This window comes from Serinus canaria, chromosome 1, assembly GCF_022539315.1.
Source record: "Serinus canaria isolate serCan28SL12 chromosome 1, serCan2020, whole genome shotgun sequence".
Lineage (NCBI taxonomy): Eukaryota > Metazoa > Chordata > Aves > Passeriformes > Fringillidae > Serinus > Serinus canaria.
This window is the reverse complement of record NC_066313.1, coordinates 34,338,950-34,353,489: the sequence shown is the minus strand read 5'-3', so window position 1 is coordinate 34,353,489 and position 14,540 is coordinate 34,338,950. Positions and strand designations below refer to the sequence as shown.

General features: G+C 36.8%; 1 protein-coding gene across 3 annotated transcripts in view; it reads left to right on the top strand.

The window, feature by feature from the left end:
• The window catches only part of GRM5 (glutamate metabotropic receptor 5), a 226,672-nt gene that overhangs the window by 178,835 nt on the left and 33,297 nt on the right, over positions 1-14,540 (top strand). For all 3 annotated transcript variants that reach the window (XM_050974074.1, XM_050974069.1, XM_050974064.1), the window contains exons 4-6: positions 4,121-4,367; positions 10,068-10,236; positions 13,770-13,896. In XM_050974074.1, coding sequence (XP_050830031.1) covers positions 4,121-4,367; positions 10,068-10,236; positions 13,770-13,896 — 543 coding nt within the window. The remainder of the gene's footprint in view (positions 1-4,120; positions 4,368-10,067; positions 10,237-13,769; positions 13,897-14,540) is intronic.

Below are 14,540 nucleotides of genomic sequence, written 5' to 3'. Positions count from 1 at the left end.
CAGGGAATGAAATAAGGGGGTTGAGGGATTGCCTGGAACGTAAAGTATTTTTGCTCTTCTTTTCACCCTTTATTCATTCTTTAAAATGCAAAGTATTGTCATCTTTGGAAAAGTTAGAAAGCAGAAAAAGCATTTTAACCATAGTAATTTTGTGCTCTTTAACATCCTTGCTTGATGAGGCTTTTTAGTATCACAAGCTGGCAAGCAGAAAAAATTGTATTTCATCTTCCTTGAGGCTAAAAATCTGGAAAAAAAAAGAGGAATGAAGTTTTATATCACAAATGTGTAAAATAATGAAATCTATTGAAGAATGCTTATTTCATGCTCAGTACTAGAAACAGTAGCCAAATTTCAGAATTTGCTGCAAAGATGTAAGTTTGGTTTGGTTTGTTTTTCCATATTTGAAAGGAGGGGATCATTCTTAGAAGAACTATTTTATTAGTCTCACTTGTAGCCAGGACCACCAGTTCTGGGAGCTGCTGGAGTAGCTCTGGAGCATGGGAAGCAGTCCAGAGCTGGCTCACCATGCACAGGGACAAACAGCATCCACAAGTGCTTTCTTGGATCACTGCCCATAAGTACACTAATTGTTTCTAAATAGATCCAAGAAATGAACCGTTGCTAGTTGGAATCACTTTCTCGGTGAAAGAACACGTTTCTTTTTCATCATCTACATATTTGTGTGCTTTGGAGACTTGACAAAAGAAAAGAACAAATTTAGATGAGGAGTTTAGTGCTGGGCCGTCTCCATACAGTTAATCATACAGTAGAATCATGGAATAGAATGGTTTGGATTGGAAAGGAGAGACCATAAAGATCAAGTAGTTTGAGTCCCCTGCCAAGGGCAGGGACATTTTTGACTAGACCAAAGCCCCATCCAGCCTGGCTTGAACACTTCCAGGGATGGAGCATTCACAGCTAATCTGGGCAACTGCTCCCATGACTTACCACCCTCAATTTCTTCCTCTAAACTTGACCCCTTTCCATTTAAAACCATTCCCCTTTGTTTTATCACTATGTGCCCTTTTGAAAACTTCAGCATAGATTGATGAATAGGTTGATATATTCCAAACACTTTCATCCCCATTAAATTCATCCGTGCCACCTTTCCATCTCATGACCTTGTTTCAGGAAAGGTTCTTGACTAAAGACAGCACTCATGGATGACTAGTAAGGGCAAGAATATGTGCTAGAGTTCCCGCAAGAAAAATGTACAAGAACTCTTGAGTGAACAATGTGTTTAAGGATTCCTAAAACATAATTGTTGTGGAGATAGATTTAATTTTTTTTAACCTTTTTTGTTTTTGTTGTTGAGTGAGAGACTACCTTTCAGCTTGTGTATTCAACCTTCCCTTAAAACCGCTGCTAGGGTTACTAGGGTAAGTAAGGGTTACTTATATGCTTCAAGTCTGACATGCCAAAATACTTTGTGAGATGGGTGGAAAGTAACCCGTTTAGATTTGGTTTTGATTGGGGTTCTTTTAATGCTGACATTTTTTTAAGGCCTTATTATGATACAATAAAAAGAGGAAAAAAATTCTTTTGTCTTAGTTTTTGTGATTTTCCCTCAAGTACAGAATCTCGTGGTGCTATAAACTGACCTTGGCAGGTTGAATTTGCCTCTATGTAGCCAAGTGAGGCAATTAATATATCAGGTGAATGTGTTCTCCAGCTGCAGGAAGTATATTAAAATTCTCACAGCAGCTAAATCCCTCACAACTCCATTGACATTTGCTAGCAGCTTCTAGGAAGAGCTAAGCAGCCTCATTATAAATCATCAGGTGAACAGAATGAGGTTCAGTGTTTAAAGAAAATCAGAATAATCATTTCATAAAATTGAAGCACAAAGCCCAGTGGAGAGTAAGAATTAAAAAATAACTTATTCGATTTTTAAGCAATCATATGCAATAAAGCAGCTGAAATATTATTTTATGATAAATAAGATTGCCACTGCAAATCTGATTCATTCTAATGGCTACTACAATTAACTGCATGGTGTGTAAGGTGCTAATTTTGTGGATGAATAATTGGTTAAAACTACTTTTATGTATTGCAGTGTAATATGCTTGTTCAATTTTCCACATAATTTCAATTAATATAGGTTTTTCATGTACTCCACTGTTGCAGTTTTTATGCCTATTATTTTTAATTAGGGAAAAGAAATACCTTGGTAGAACAGAACAAATGAGCAGCACTCTGTGTTTTTCCAAGTTTATTTTTTTCATTAACATACTTCAAATTTGTATTGTTTAGCCTTCCAAAATGTTAATAATCACTGCTCCTGAGTTTGACTGGAAATGGTGATGCCAGCTTCCACATAAAACAGAGAGGAAAAAGGAATATTTCAGTTCTCTCATTTACTTTCTGACCTCTACACAGTGTTTTTCAGTTCAAACTATGTGTTTTTTTACCCTTCCTGGTGTTTCCAGTGCTGCAATAGATTTTAGTGATTAGAACTGTGGGGTGATGCAATTGTTCACCACTGAAAAGGAGTGCTTGTATGTAGTCATAGCTGCTTTATGACAGAATTGATCACCAGCTGGAGATTCTTACCCTTTTCCAATAAAGGTGCCTACCCATCAGAATGGGTTCTTGTCTTCTGGATGGATATTGTTAAACTTGATGAGTGCCACCCTGAGAGTCATATCTTAGCCTTACTTTCTTTGAAGAAAAATATTGTCTCTGCCTCAATCTTTTCAAGGCATGAAATACTTCTCTGATTTTGCTGCCTCTGCTGCTCAGACAGGCAGGTGTGAGCACCATCCCTGCCCCTCACTAATGCCTCTGTGGCAGGCAGACTCACATGTTGTAGACAGGTTATTTACATTCCCTTTACTCTGGGCTGCCCACACGAGGGACTCTTTAGCTCCTACGGTCGCTGCTTGGTTGATAAAAGCAGAGCAAATGTTCTACTAGAGCTTTTTGTTTGTCCTGCCTCCAGAGAGAAACCTTTCTAGGTGTCAGATAAATATCCAACACCATTGATGCAGTTGTCTGACTCTTCTCACTTCCACAGTATTAAAGATCTTGTGGCCAGAGTGCAGATGGAAAGAAAATCCCCAACCTACCCTTCCTTAGTTTGCCTGGTGCTGTCAACAGAGGAAATCTGTGTTAGAAATAACAGTGTGCTATATAAAATAAAGGTATTCAAGGTGCTGCTGATTTTTTTTTTTCTGTGCATTTTATAGAAGCATAAATAGAGAATAGAAATGCAAACATCATGTTTTGAAAGAAAAAAAAAAGATTCACCAATTCTGGCTGAACAGAGTCAATGCCAAACCCACACAGTCAAACCCTTCACAGATATTTTAATGTATCCATCTGTATTGCATTGTTATCTTCACTTGGTAAGGAGAGAGGAGCAAGAGATGTAGAAGTACAAGAAACATTGGGAGGAACTTTTGGTACAGAAAAGGGATGGTGCCTAGTTCATCCTATTTGCATAGGATTAGCTCCATGTCTCTGAAACAAAAGTGATTTCACAGAATTATAGAATGGCTGGGAAGAGATATTAAAGATAATATTGTTCCTATTCCTCTGCCATGAGCAAGAACACCTTCCACCAAACCAGGCTGCTGAGAGCCCCCACCCAACCTGGCCTTGAACACTGCCACAGATGGGGCATTGGCAACTTCTCTGAGCAACAGAGTTCATCGATTTTCCACAACTGGAATTTTTTTATAAGGTTTTTAGGGAATAAACCTCTTATTAGCATTTACACTTCAGCAAAAATTTCTGAAGGTTTGCAGAAATTTCTGCAGGTGGAGAGAAGTTTCTGGATTCCTTAAAATATTATGTTGTAGTGTCCAAGGTGCATGCTTTAAAAATACACATGAAAGAGCAGCACTTTAAAACCAACATATATGAGGTGAGCTGATGAGCTGCAGAGAGAAATATATAACATACATAATAAAATACTTAAAGGAATCCTCTGCTTTCCTTTCTTCATTTTTGTTCTAACATGGTCAGCATGTGTACCAATAAAAACATATTTTATGAGCTATTTAAGACCTCTAAAATGCTGTCCCCACTGTTAATAATTAAGCCACCAGCAGATGTCTGAAGATCTGGCTGTGTATCCCAGCCCTATTCACTAAAGCCTCTGCTTGTTCCCTGACAGGCCAGATGACTCTGAGGACGCAGCATGTTCAGGACTCCAAGATGGGCTTTGTCATCAATGCAATATACTCCATGGCCTATGGGCTCCACAACATGCAGCTGTCCTTGTGCCCAGGCTACGTGGGCCTCTGTGATGCCATGAAGCCCATAGATGGTCGGAAACTCCTGGAATCCCTCATGAAGACTAACTTTACCGGGGTCTCTGGGGACATGATCTTGTTTGATGAGAACGGTGACTCACCAGGAAGGTAACGTTGACATTTGTCAAACTGTTTGATAGCAGAGATGATAACAGTACATGGCAGGTATGGTGCAGACTTGACAACAAAGCTAAGATCTCATACTCCTAGTTTTACATTTCCTGATTCCTCTGCTTATTTTGCAAAAAAAGGTTGTTTTTTTTTTAACATGCATTTTTTTATGTCATTTCAAAGCAGAGATGTGGACTTTCAGGTGTAAAACATCCTGCATTAAATTTGCATTTTCATCTGTACCATTTAAAAGAATTATTATTGAAAACAATAATATGTTTCAGATGTTTATGTTTGTAGACCATGATGTCCAAAACAGCTTATTTCTCTCCTTATGTGGGTGTTTAAGTGTATGTGTTTGGTTGACATATAAACAATTATAGCTGACTTAGCTCTTTTATTAAGAAAGCTACAACAATATCAGAAATATTTTACTGATGCATCTGGGATTTTTTTAAATCAGAATTATGAAAAACCTGCTTACATAAATTCCAAATGAAATCTTTCCACTTGCATAACACACTAAGTTATGAATCCATACTGTGCTGCTCTAAGACAAATTGAATTTAAATAAAGCTTATTTTGCTGGTAGCATGCACAAATATGTATACATACATCTACAAAATATAAGACAAGTTTTTCTATGACACATGTATCCATAGAAAAACACATTGGAAACAGTCTTGAGGTGGGAATTTTTCTGGATTTCTACCTATTGAATTTTCAGAGGAAGAGCAGCAAGTATGATAGCATTCAAAGTATGTTTCCTATATTTCGATGTATTTTCTGCCTCGTTCACCGATTTTGCTCCAGTATTGTTTGAGATAACCCATGATGTCCACATTATTGGAAGGTTTTAAACATCTTTGTTAAGGTGCCACATAAACAGATGATTAGAGAGAAAAGTTGCATCTTATATACTCGTTTAAATTTTGTCTCCTCCTGCTAATGTGAACAAAAAGGAAATCATTAACTTCCTAGTAGAAATGGGTTGGAAAATTTAAACTCATTGGTCAAAATATTTTGACATTTCCAAAAATTTCTGCAATTTCAAACCTGATTTTTTTCTTCATTCTATTTGCAAACCTGTAAATTCAGCATTCTCCCCAAAAGCGAGCAGGACAGCCACCTACACAGCAGTCTGTGTCTGTTTCTGGAGACACAAATTTTCAAATTCTTCTGACTCAGACTCTGAGGAAGGGCACTGTGAGCTAGTAGGAGAAATCAGGCACAAACTGGCAGAAACCTAGGAAAATTCAGATGGAAATTTATTTTCAGAACTTTTTTAGCTTGAACAAGGCTGTCTTCCGCTAAATGTTTCTATTTTTACAAATAGCTGAATTTTGAAGAAAGGTGTTAAGTCTGAATTTTTCTGGCCAAATTCTTTTTAAAAGGCATCACAGACTTCTTTAAAAGGATTTCTTTTTCTGTTTTAAAGGTGCTCAGATGCAGTGGACTGTATCCTACCCCATTCCAATCAGTTTCTTGTATAAAAATGACTGTGATCAATGAGCGATGTGTGACCTGCCAAAAACAAATATGTGACTTGACAACATCAAGAACAATATCTAAATATTGCAAGGAGATCTCTTGTTTTCTGTTTCTTTATGCTGTCATTCTTAACAAGAAGAATTTAACACCATTTGTTGCAAGGAATTTAATTTAATATCTTGGATATTTTTAAATTCTAAGAAAGATGATGAAGAAATTATATAATGTGAAGTCATTTGCTCAGTCACAATTGGACATAAGTATTTCCCTGAAGAGCATGGGGACAACATGCGGAATGTGTACCTCAGGATAGCCCAATTTTAAGAAGGTCCTGCTTCCCTGGATTTGTGTGATGTTTGTGTCTACTCAAATTAATAAGCTATGTGTGGTTACAAAGTGGTACCAGAATTTGTTTTCTTTTGAATCATAGTTATTTGTCAACAATAGTCACATCATTAAATCTAGTCTGTGTGCTTAAGTCAGACAACATTGAGTCAAAATGTACTCTTTCATGACTAAGAAGATTTTACAGGAAGTTCCATTTCTAACTTTCAGGTTTTGAGTAGTATATAGTCTTTTAGGCACTGTCAAACCCTATTTGCAAGAGCTTGGAGATGGTGCAGTCAAACTGGAACAACTCATCTGCCCTGTTCCCTTGCACTGATAACTCCATCTTCACTTTGTAAAACAGGAATTTAAATCCTCCCAGATGTACTGTGGTGGTGGTGTTAAGCAGGAAAGCAGAACATAAAAAGATTTTCTGACCTAGATAACTCATGATTTTAATGTATAGGAAAAAATGTTTTGATATTATATAACAGATGATTAATCCTACAAGATGCTTTGAATCCTGACCCTATTTCAAAGTCCTTTATGTGCATGAGTTTTAAGCAGTCTAGTGTAGGGCCTGTTTTATGTGAGTCAGGAGACATGGAAATAAAAAAATAAAACAGTATGGAAGCCATGATTCCTCAGGAAGATAACAATTATCTGTAAATACTATCAAAACTCTAAAGAAGAAATAGAGGAGGGAAGAACAGGCAAGAAAAAACAAGATGCTGATGTTTTGACTGTGCTACCAGTAGAATATGTATTCCTAGCAACATCATGGCACTTCTGTTTTGAAACAAGTATTTTGCACAGTGATTAGAGCACTGCTGGAAATGTGCTATTGTACCATCTGGTCTCTCCTATCCTAAAGTGAAAAACTGTCCCTGTATTATCTCAAGGAACCTCCAGGGAACCAGTGACTCATGAGCCTTCACTGTAGCAATGGGCTTACTGAATCTGGCTACTTCTACCCATCCATCAATGCTGCTCTCCACAGAGAAGAGAGACAAGACTTATTGAGGCAACACCGTATTAAATTTGTTAGGTTCCTTTCCAGTATTCCCCTTGTGATGTATGCATGGAACTACTGCTGGGGGGAATCATTGGTTTAGGTTCTCTGGCCTGTCAAACACTGGCAGCACTTTTGTTAGTCTGTCCGTGAAACCCTGAACTGAAAGCTTTAACAAAGTTATACTCATAGGTGTGTTGAGTGTCTGACATGGCTGAATAATGGCTCTAGTGTGGCTTCTGCGCTAACTTTTTGGTTAGTCTGTTTAATCTTAGACAAACTGTTCTTGTGGCTGTGAACCTCAGAAAAGAGTTAGTTTATAACCATGCACACAAGTCTGTTTCTTTGGGTTTGTGCTTGTGTTTCCTGGATTCAATTACTTTGTGTCAGTCTGGCATTCATATCTCCAAATTTGAGGAGATCATTGTTGAAGCTGTGGACATTTCCTTCTTTGTACAATATGGAATGTGAAATATTTCAAAATCTAGAAGTATAACAAATATTTCATTCTACATGTGCTTATTTCTTCTTCTTTGTAAAGATTCAAGAACAATATAATGTGTGTAAAATCACAATGTCCATTCTGTCAGACTCCATTTTCATTTCCTTTTAGAGGCTGCTTGCAGTCCTGATCCTGCCCTGCATATGATTTTGGCATTGAATCCCTGCTGTACCATAGTTTCACCACTGTGACAGAATTTTTCATGATGCAAAGCATCTTGAGATCAATAGATGGACAATATTATAAAACAGTTTTCCTGTATTTTTCTTTGTTCTTTACATCAGCAAGGGAAAAATACTGATGTTAGATATTGTATGGCTACTGCTTGTCTGTCTTAAAAGTGCTTCCTGAAAATTTAAGAGCAATATCTGTGTATCTGTCATGGTTTACCCCAGCCAGAAACCAAGTACTTTGCAGCTGCTTGCTCAGTACTGCATCAATAGAACCAGGGAGAAAACTGAAATAGCAAGAGCTAGAAAACTCATGGGTTGAGATAAAGACAGTTTAACAAGAAAAGCAAAAGCCCTCCGCACAAGCAAAGCAAACAAAACCAATAAATTCCTTCATTTCTTCCCAGGTAGGCAGGTGCTCAGCCATCTCAAAGAGAACAGGGTCCCATCATGCATGGTGGAGACTTGGGAAAACAAATGCCATAGCTTCAAACACCCCCTCCTTCCTCCTTCTTTTTCTGCTGAGTATGATGTCATGTGGTCTGAATACTCCTTGAGTCACTTGGGATCAGCTGAGTCTCCTCTCAACTTCCCCTTCATTCCCAACCTCTTTGCCAATTTGACAGCACAAAAAGGCCTTGGCCCTGTGTAAATCCTGCTCAGCAATAACAAAAACATCTCTATATTATAAACAGTTTTCAGCACAAATCCAAAACACAAACCTGTACCAGACACTGTTTAGAAGAAAATTATTCCAACTAAACCCAGCAGGGTATCTTACTAGAGAGATTGTTTGATTTAATGAGAAAGTTATGTTCCTCATTTCTAAATTGAACTCCATAATTTACACTCTTACAATACCACTCTTAATGCAACCCTGTCTCTGTGCTTTGCCTTCAGGACTAATTTGGTGCTGACTGACAGGAAAAAGGTTTCTCCTTGTTTACGAGGCAGCTTTTCTGAAGTCAAGATTGTCTTAACCTTCTTGGTCTATATTGTTTTCTTGTTTTCCGTCAGTAAATTTCATACTGCTTAGATGTATTAATTCCAACTCAAATAAAGAGGAGGCAAAGAAAAGCATGGAATAATTTCTCCAGGAGCTGCCCAACTTTTCAAACATGCCTATAAAATAGTGCTAACCGAACAGGCCTGGATGGCAGAAAGGTGGGCTGGTGTTCAGCTGTAGGAGGAAGTGAGTCCTACGTGGCTCCACAGACTTTCTGCAAGAGTGTGGGAACTGAAGAGAAAGTAGGAGGAATAGGAACATGAAACTGAAATCTCTGATGAGCTCCATCTTTGACCCAAAAGCAGCCTAGGACTGAGTCATGAGTACTTTTTCTCTTCCACACCATACTGTACAAGGAATGAGCGTTTCAATCACCAAGGAATTACATAAAAATGATTGTATAGATGGAAAAGACCAGCATTTACTGATGCAATGTTGGAGAAGAGAAAGGGGAAAGGGAAAAAAAAAAAAAAAGAAAGATTCCTGGACTTTGTGCCTTAAGAGTAATGCCTGATTCCTTTCTGGGTGTCACATCAAATTTCATTTTGCAGTCTTAGAGCATAGGAACTTTCCTTTGATCACATAGAGGTTGCTTCTACCTCACTTTGAGAGTTTATCTATCGTCTTCTTCCCTCAGGAGGGGAGAAGGACCTGCAGACAAGTGCTTCTGTGAGGAGAACATAATGTTAAGAATTGGCATTATAGGTTTAGATTACTCAACATCTGCTATAGAGGGAACTGGGGCTCCATATGCAATTGGCTTCCAGGGCTGGAAAATAACTTTTGGATTAGCACAGATTTAATTATGTTTGACTCATTTCATTGTTTTCTTTAAATAAATAGTCATTCTCATAAACACAGTCACTTAAGCTCAGAGTGTTCAGGAAACTTTTTATGGTGATAGAAAAAAAACCCTAAAAACCCCCAAAATAACTCCAAAACAAAACTTAATAAAAAGCAAACAAAGAAAACACCCCAAATCCCCAACTTAACATACAAAGGAAAAGAAAGATTATGATATCACAGAAACTATTGTGAAATACTCAAGGGTATCGTACTCATAATTCTTTAAATTTTTTCTCCTTCATTTCAACATGCTTGGGTTTTGACTGTAAGGTATTCCTTTAGTTTGAAATATTTCATGAAGTTCTCCTCAACTCAGCTATGTCTCTTTTTTCTGTTTCCAAAGATATGAAATCATGAATTTTAAACAAATGGGGAAGGACTACTTTGATTACATCAATGTTGGCAGCTGGGACAATGGTGAGCTGAAAATGGATGATGATGAAATATGGTCAGAGAAAAGTAATATCATCAGATCTGTGTGCAGTGAACCCTGTGAAAAAGGCCAGATAAAGGTAAATATTTTCTTCATTTACTTCAGTCTTGCAATATGCACTGCCTTGAAATTTGAAAGCAAGTTTTTCTTGACTTCTACATGGAGATAGTATCCCACACTTTAATTAAAATGTACAGACTTATGTATTTATTTCTTACTCTTATCATACCACTACTTTAATAAGCTGCCATTTTCTTGACTCCTATATCTGTGGACTGCTGACTTTTTTTTTTTTTTAATTTATATTCTTAATGCTTTCAAACAAGCCTCCTATTGTTTGGAGGCTTTTTGCTGCATATTTTTAGAGCAACTGATTCAGTGGAGTGTAAATCCCTGACTGGGACTTTTCAGTACAATTGCAGGTAAATTATAACTAATAATTGCTACTATTTCAATGCTAGACATAGTCACCCAGACTGGAATGTCATTAATCAGACCTTAAGTCTATGGTACCATCAGAGAACATCAATTACACTACTTCAAACTTCAGGAAATATAGGTAAAATATTTTTTTAATCATACCTGTTTTACTGCTTCTTTGTTTCCCAGTTTTTTTATTTTTCCTTCCTCCCTTTCTATGCTGCAGTAAGCAAGGAGTGTAGATGAATCTGTCATATATTAATTATACACTATTTTCCCTCAGCATCCCACGATGCTTCCTGCAGAACAGTTAAAATAATGCCAGTCTGTAGCTTACCTTGCAGCCATTTGTAAAAAAGCCAGTGGAATGAGGAGATGGGCATGTTCAACCATAAAAAAACCAGGTGATTTCTGACAAGTCTCACTGGAAGCTCAATTTTCTCATGTGTTAAAACAGCATGACTGAAAATTGGGAAGCAGCTGCAGAAAGGGGCTGGTGGGAGCATGACCAGTCTCTGCAATACAAAATTAATCTCTTTAGCCTGAGTTTTACAGAATTTTAGGACATGGACACCAATTAGTCTTTGGCAGAGTTATTTAAGTGAGGTTCATCAGACAGATTGTGTTTGTCTCCAGTGTAAACATAAGGAATTATGTCAGATTTATGAATAACATGTATTCCAGAGGAGTCATCTCACCCTTGTGTAGGCTTTGAAAACAGTTAAGATCAAGCTTGTGTGCAGAACGACTTCTTTCTCTTCAGTGACAGTAAAAGACACCCAGACAGGATGGCTGGTTCTGATGAGAATACACCTTCTGCAAGGGTGTTCTCACACATAAATGCACATAAATGCAGGTGCAACAAGCCTCACAATCACTGAACTCGGGTCTCTTAGCCTGCTCCAGGCACAGTCACATACTTGGGAGGACAGAGATGGACAAATAGCTAACATCTTCAGAACTGTGTGGCTCTGAGTTCCTTTCTGATCTGTTGTCCCAACACAGCTGAAGGGAAGTATCTTGTGATCTTCATTAACACAGTCACCTTCCACCTTCTGGCCATGCTCCCAAGGATTCTCTCAAGAGGATCCTTCACTACGAAGCCAAGCCATCACACACTTAGATATATGCTTGAAGCCCAGTGTCAAAAATGTTCTGTTTGCTCCTTGTTATTGAACATAAATCTCAGAGTTTACCTGTCAGTCTTTATCTTCATGGTCCTCACAGATGACGGTGGAACCTTGACCCTACCAAGCTCTGTGGTGGCTTTCCTGCAAACTTCTGTGTGACTGAGTTATTATGGAGGAATTTAAAACATTAAATACAATGCAATCCAACACTCAGCTAGAGTTGGGGAACCCATCCACAGGGTCTGATAAAGCCCAAATACAACCCAACTCTATACATTTGAAATAATGTGAACATATGATTACTTAAATAAATACAGGTTCAAAGAATTGTACAGATTACAAGGTGAAAGGAAAATAATATTTGTTTTAAAGAAGATTATTTCTCTTACAAAGGACAGAAAAATAATTTACAGTTAAGTGATACAACAAAGAATTATGCAGGAAATGAAAAATAAAGTATGAATAAATTGCTGGCTAAGAAATTTAGGACAAAAAAAAAATCTGACTTTACTCCTAGTCTTGAAAAACAGTTATCTTGATTTCTAGAGGAGGATAAAAAAATCCTTCTCTGGTAAGAAAAGTTCTAGGTAAGAAATTATCAGTGTACCAGTGTCGTGATTGATATTTCAAATTCCAAGTATTTTACAGAATATCAACATTGACCAGAAAGTTACATGGAAAAGGATAAATAATTTTATTCACATAAAATTTTAAGTGTTTTGATAATAACATAGGGTTTTTATTTTGCCATTTGATTTTCTTTAATATTTTAAAAACAAAATTATGGATTTTTATAATGTGTCAAGATAATTAGTACAAGCTTTCTAAAAATTGGTTTTCCCAAATACAATAAAAATTGATATTTTTTCAACTTTTCATTCTATTTCAAAATAAAAAAAATCCCAACATTTGACTTATTCTGGAGGATAGATATTCTGTTTTGAAAGTAGTTCTAGTCTCAATTCTTGCAGAATAAATCACTTAACGTCTTATAGTCTTTCCATCAATTTAACTGTTTTGGTGTTGTTGTTTTTCTTTTCATACTCTACAACTAAAAACAAAACCAAACAAAACCAACTAAACCACAAAAATTTGAAGTTTTTCAGGTCCCCATATTGGTGATGAAAATTAGTTAATAGAATTTGTGTTTCACTGCAGCATTGCAAAGAGCAATCCTATTATTTTTGATTGTGCTCATTTACATTTTTGGTTTTTTAATTAAAATTGCAATGAAGACATTTGGCTTTAAATACACTTTCTGAATTCATAGTTGCAAAAGATAAAAAAAGTCAACCAATTTCTTATGCTATAATTGGAAGTATTTGTTTGTAAACTATTTGGGAAGAGGAGAGAAACTGGGAATACTTTATTTCAAAAGAAAGACATATTGACAGGAAGCACAGATGTTCCCAGAGATGATAAATAAGGGTCTTTAAAAATCTGCATTTCAATCCTAAGAATGCAATAACATTTGGTAGTAAATGATGAAATGAGTAATTAGGTCAGATGTTAGAATGGAGAAAGATAAGATTCTCACCTTTAAATGGTAATTAGAAATGCAGTAATTAAATAATTCTGGAAAAAGCATGTTTAGTTTGCAGTCTGGAAAATCAGTTTTTAATAAATCACTCACTATTGGATGAAGAATAAGCCTTTGGGTAACCAACACTTAGGAACATAGTACTGTTGACATGTTTCTCTGTATGGACCACCTTGGAGTGAATTATGTGTCTTCACTATCATGCACTGACTTCTGTAGGCACATTGACATCTATGGTGCTTTGCAAATGCTAAGAGGAAATAAAACCATCTTTTTTGTCATGCTGTATACCTCCACTTATACTTCTCTGGGATTGGTGGATTCTTTCTTCTGGTACCTACATGGTGGGAGAACTAAGAATTTTGTCACATTTTATTTTGAAAACATATAATGAAATAGGAGAATTAAATTTCAAAAACTCTTTTATTACAAAAGAAAAATACATTAAAAATTTAAATTAACAACTGGGCAGCACGAGTGTGTGTTTATGCTGCTAAAACAAAATGTCAATTTTTGTCTCAGGTGATCCGTAAAGGAGAAGTGAGTTGCTGTTGGACCTGCACTCCTTGTAAAGAAAATGAATATGTCTCTGATGAGTACACATGCAAAGCCTGCCAGCTTGGCTCCTGGCCCAACGAGGAGCTCACAGGTAAATGAGTTGAGGTTGTGCTTGTGTTGTCAATGGAAGTGTTCATCTAATGAGCTGAAGAAACAAATGGCAGATACAGGTGGGTATGAGGATGGTTTTGGTCAGAGGCAACATGGGGATAAAGCTAAAGTTTGAACTGAAGCTTATATTTATTTCCTGAATATGATCCAGGAATTACTCACATAGTTCAACTCCTTTCTAAAGACCTGAATTACTAGATCTTGAAATAATAATAATAATAAAAAAAATAAAGTCCCAATTTTGTTTTCAGTCCTGTGCTAAACTCAAGCTAGTCATACGTCTTACCCTTCCTATACAGAAAATAAGTGCTTATCAGAGAAATTATTAAGAAAGAACGAATTTAAGAGTTTTATTATCCCCCCTCCCAAGCAGAAGAAGAGTGCACTACCTTCTATTTTAACCTGACAAAATTCTGATTTCTGATTTAGTTCCTGTAGTTACTGCTGCTAGAAGCTCGAGTTCTCCAAACAGACTTTGGTTTGCATTAGTTCTTTGTTCATCAGAGTTTTCTGGAACACAGTGTTCATCCTTGCCTTGGCATAGACCTCTGTGCTCTTGCAGAATACCAGTTAGGTTTCTCTGGAGATAAATTACTCCAACATTGTATCCCACAGCCTCTCTTC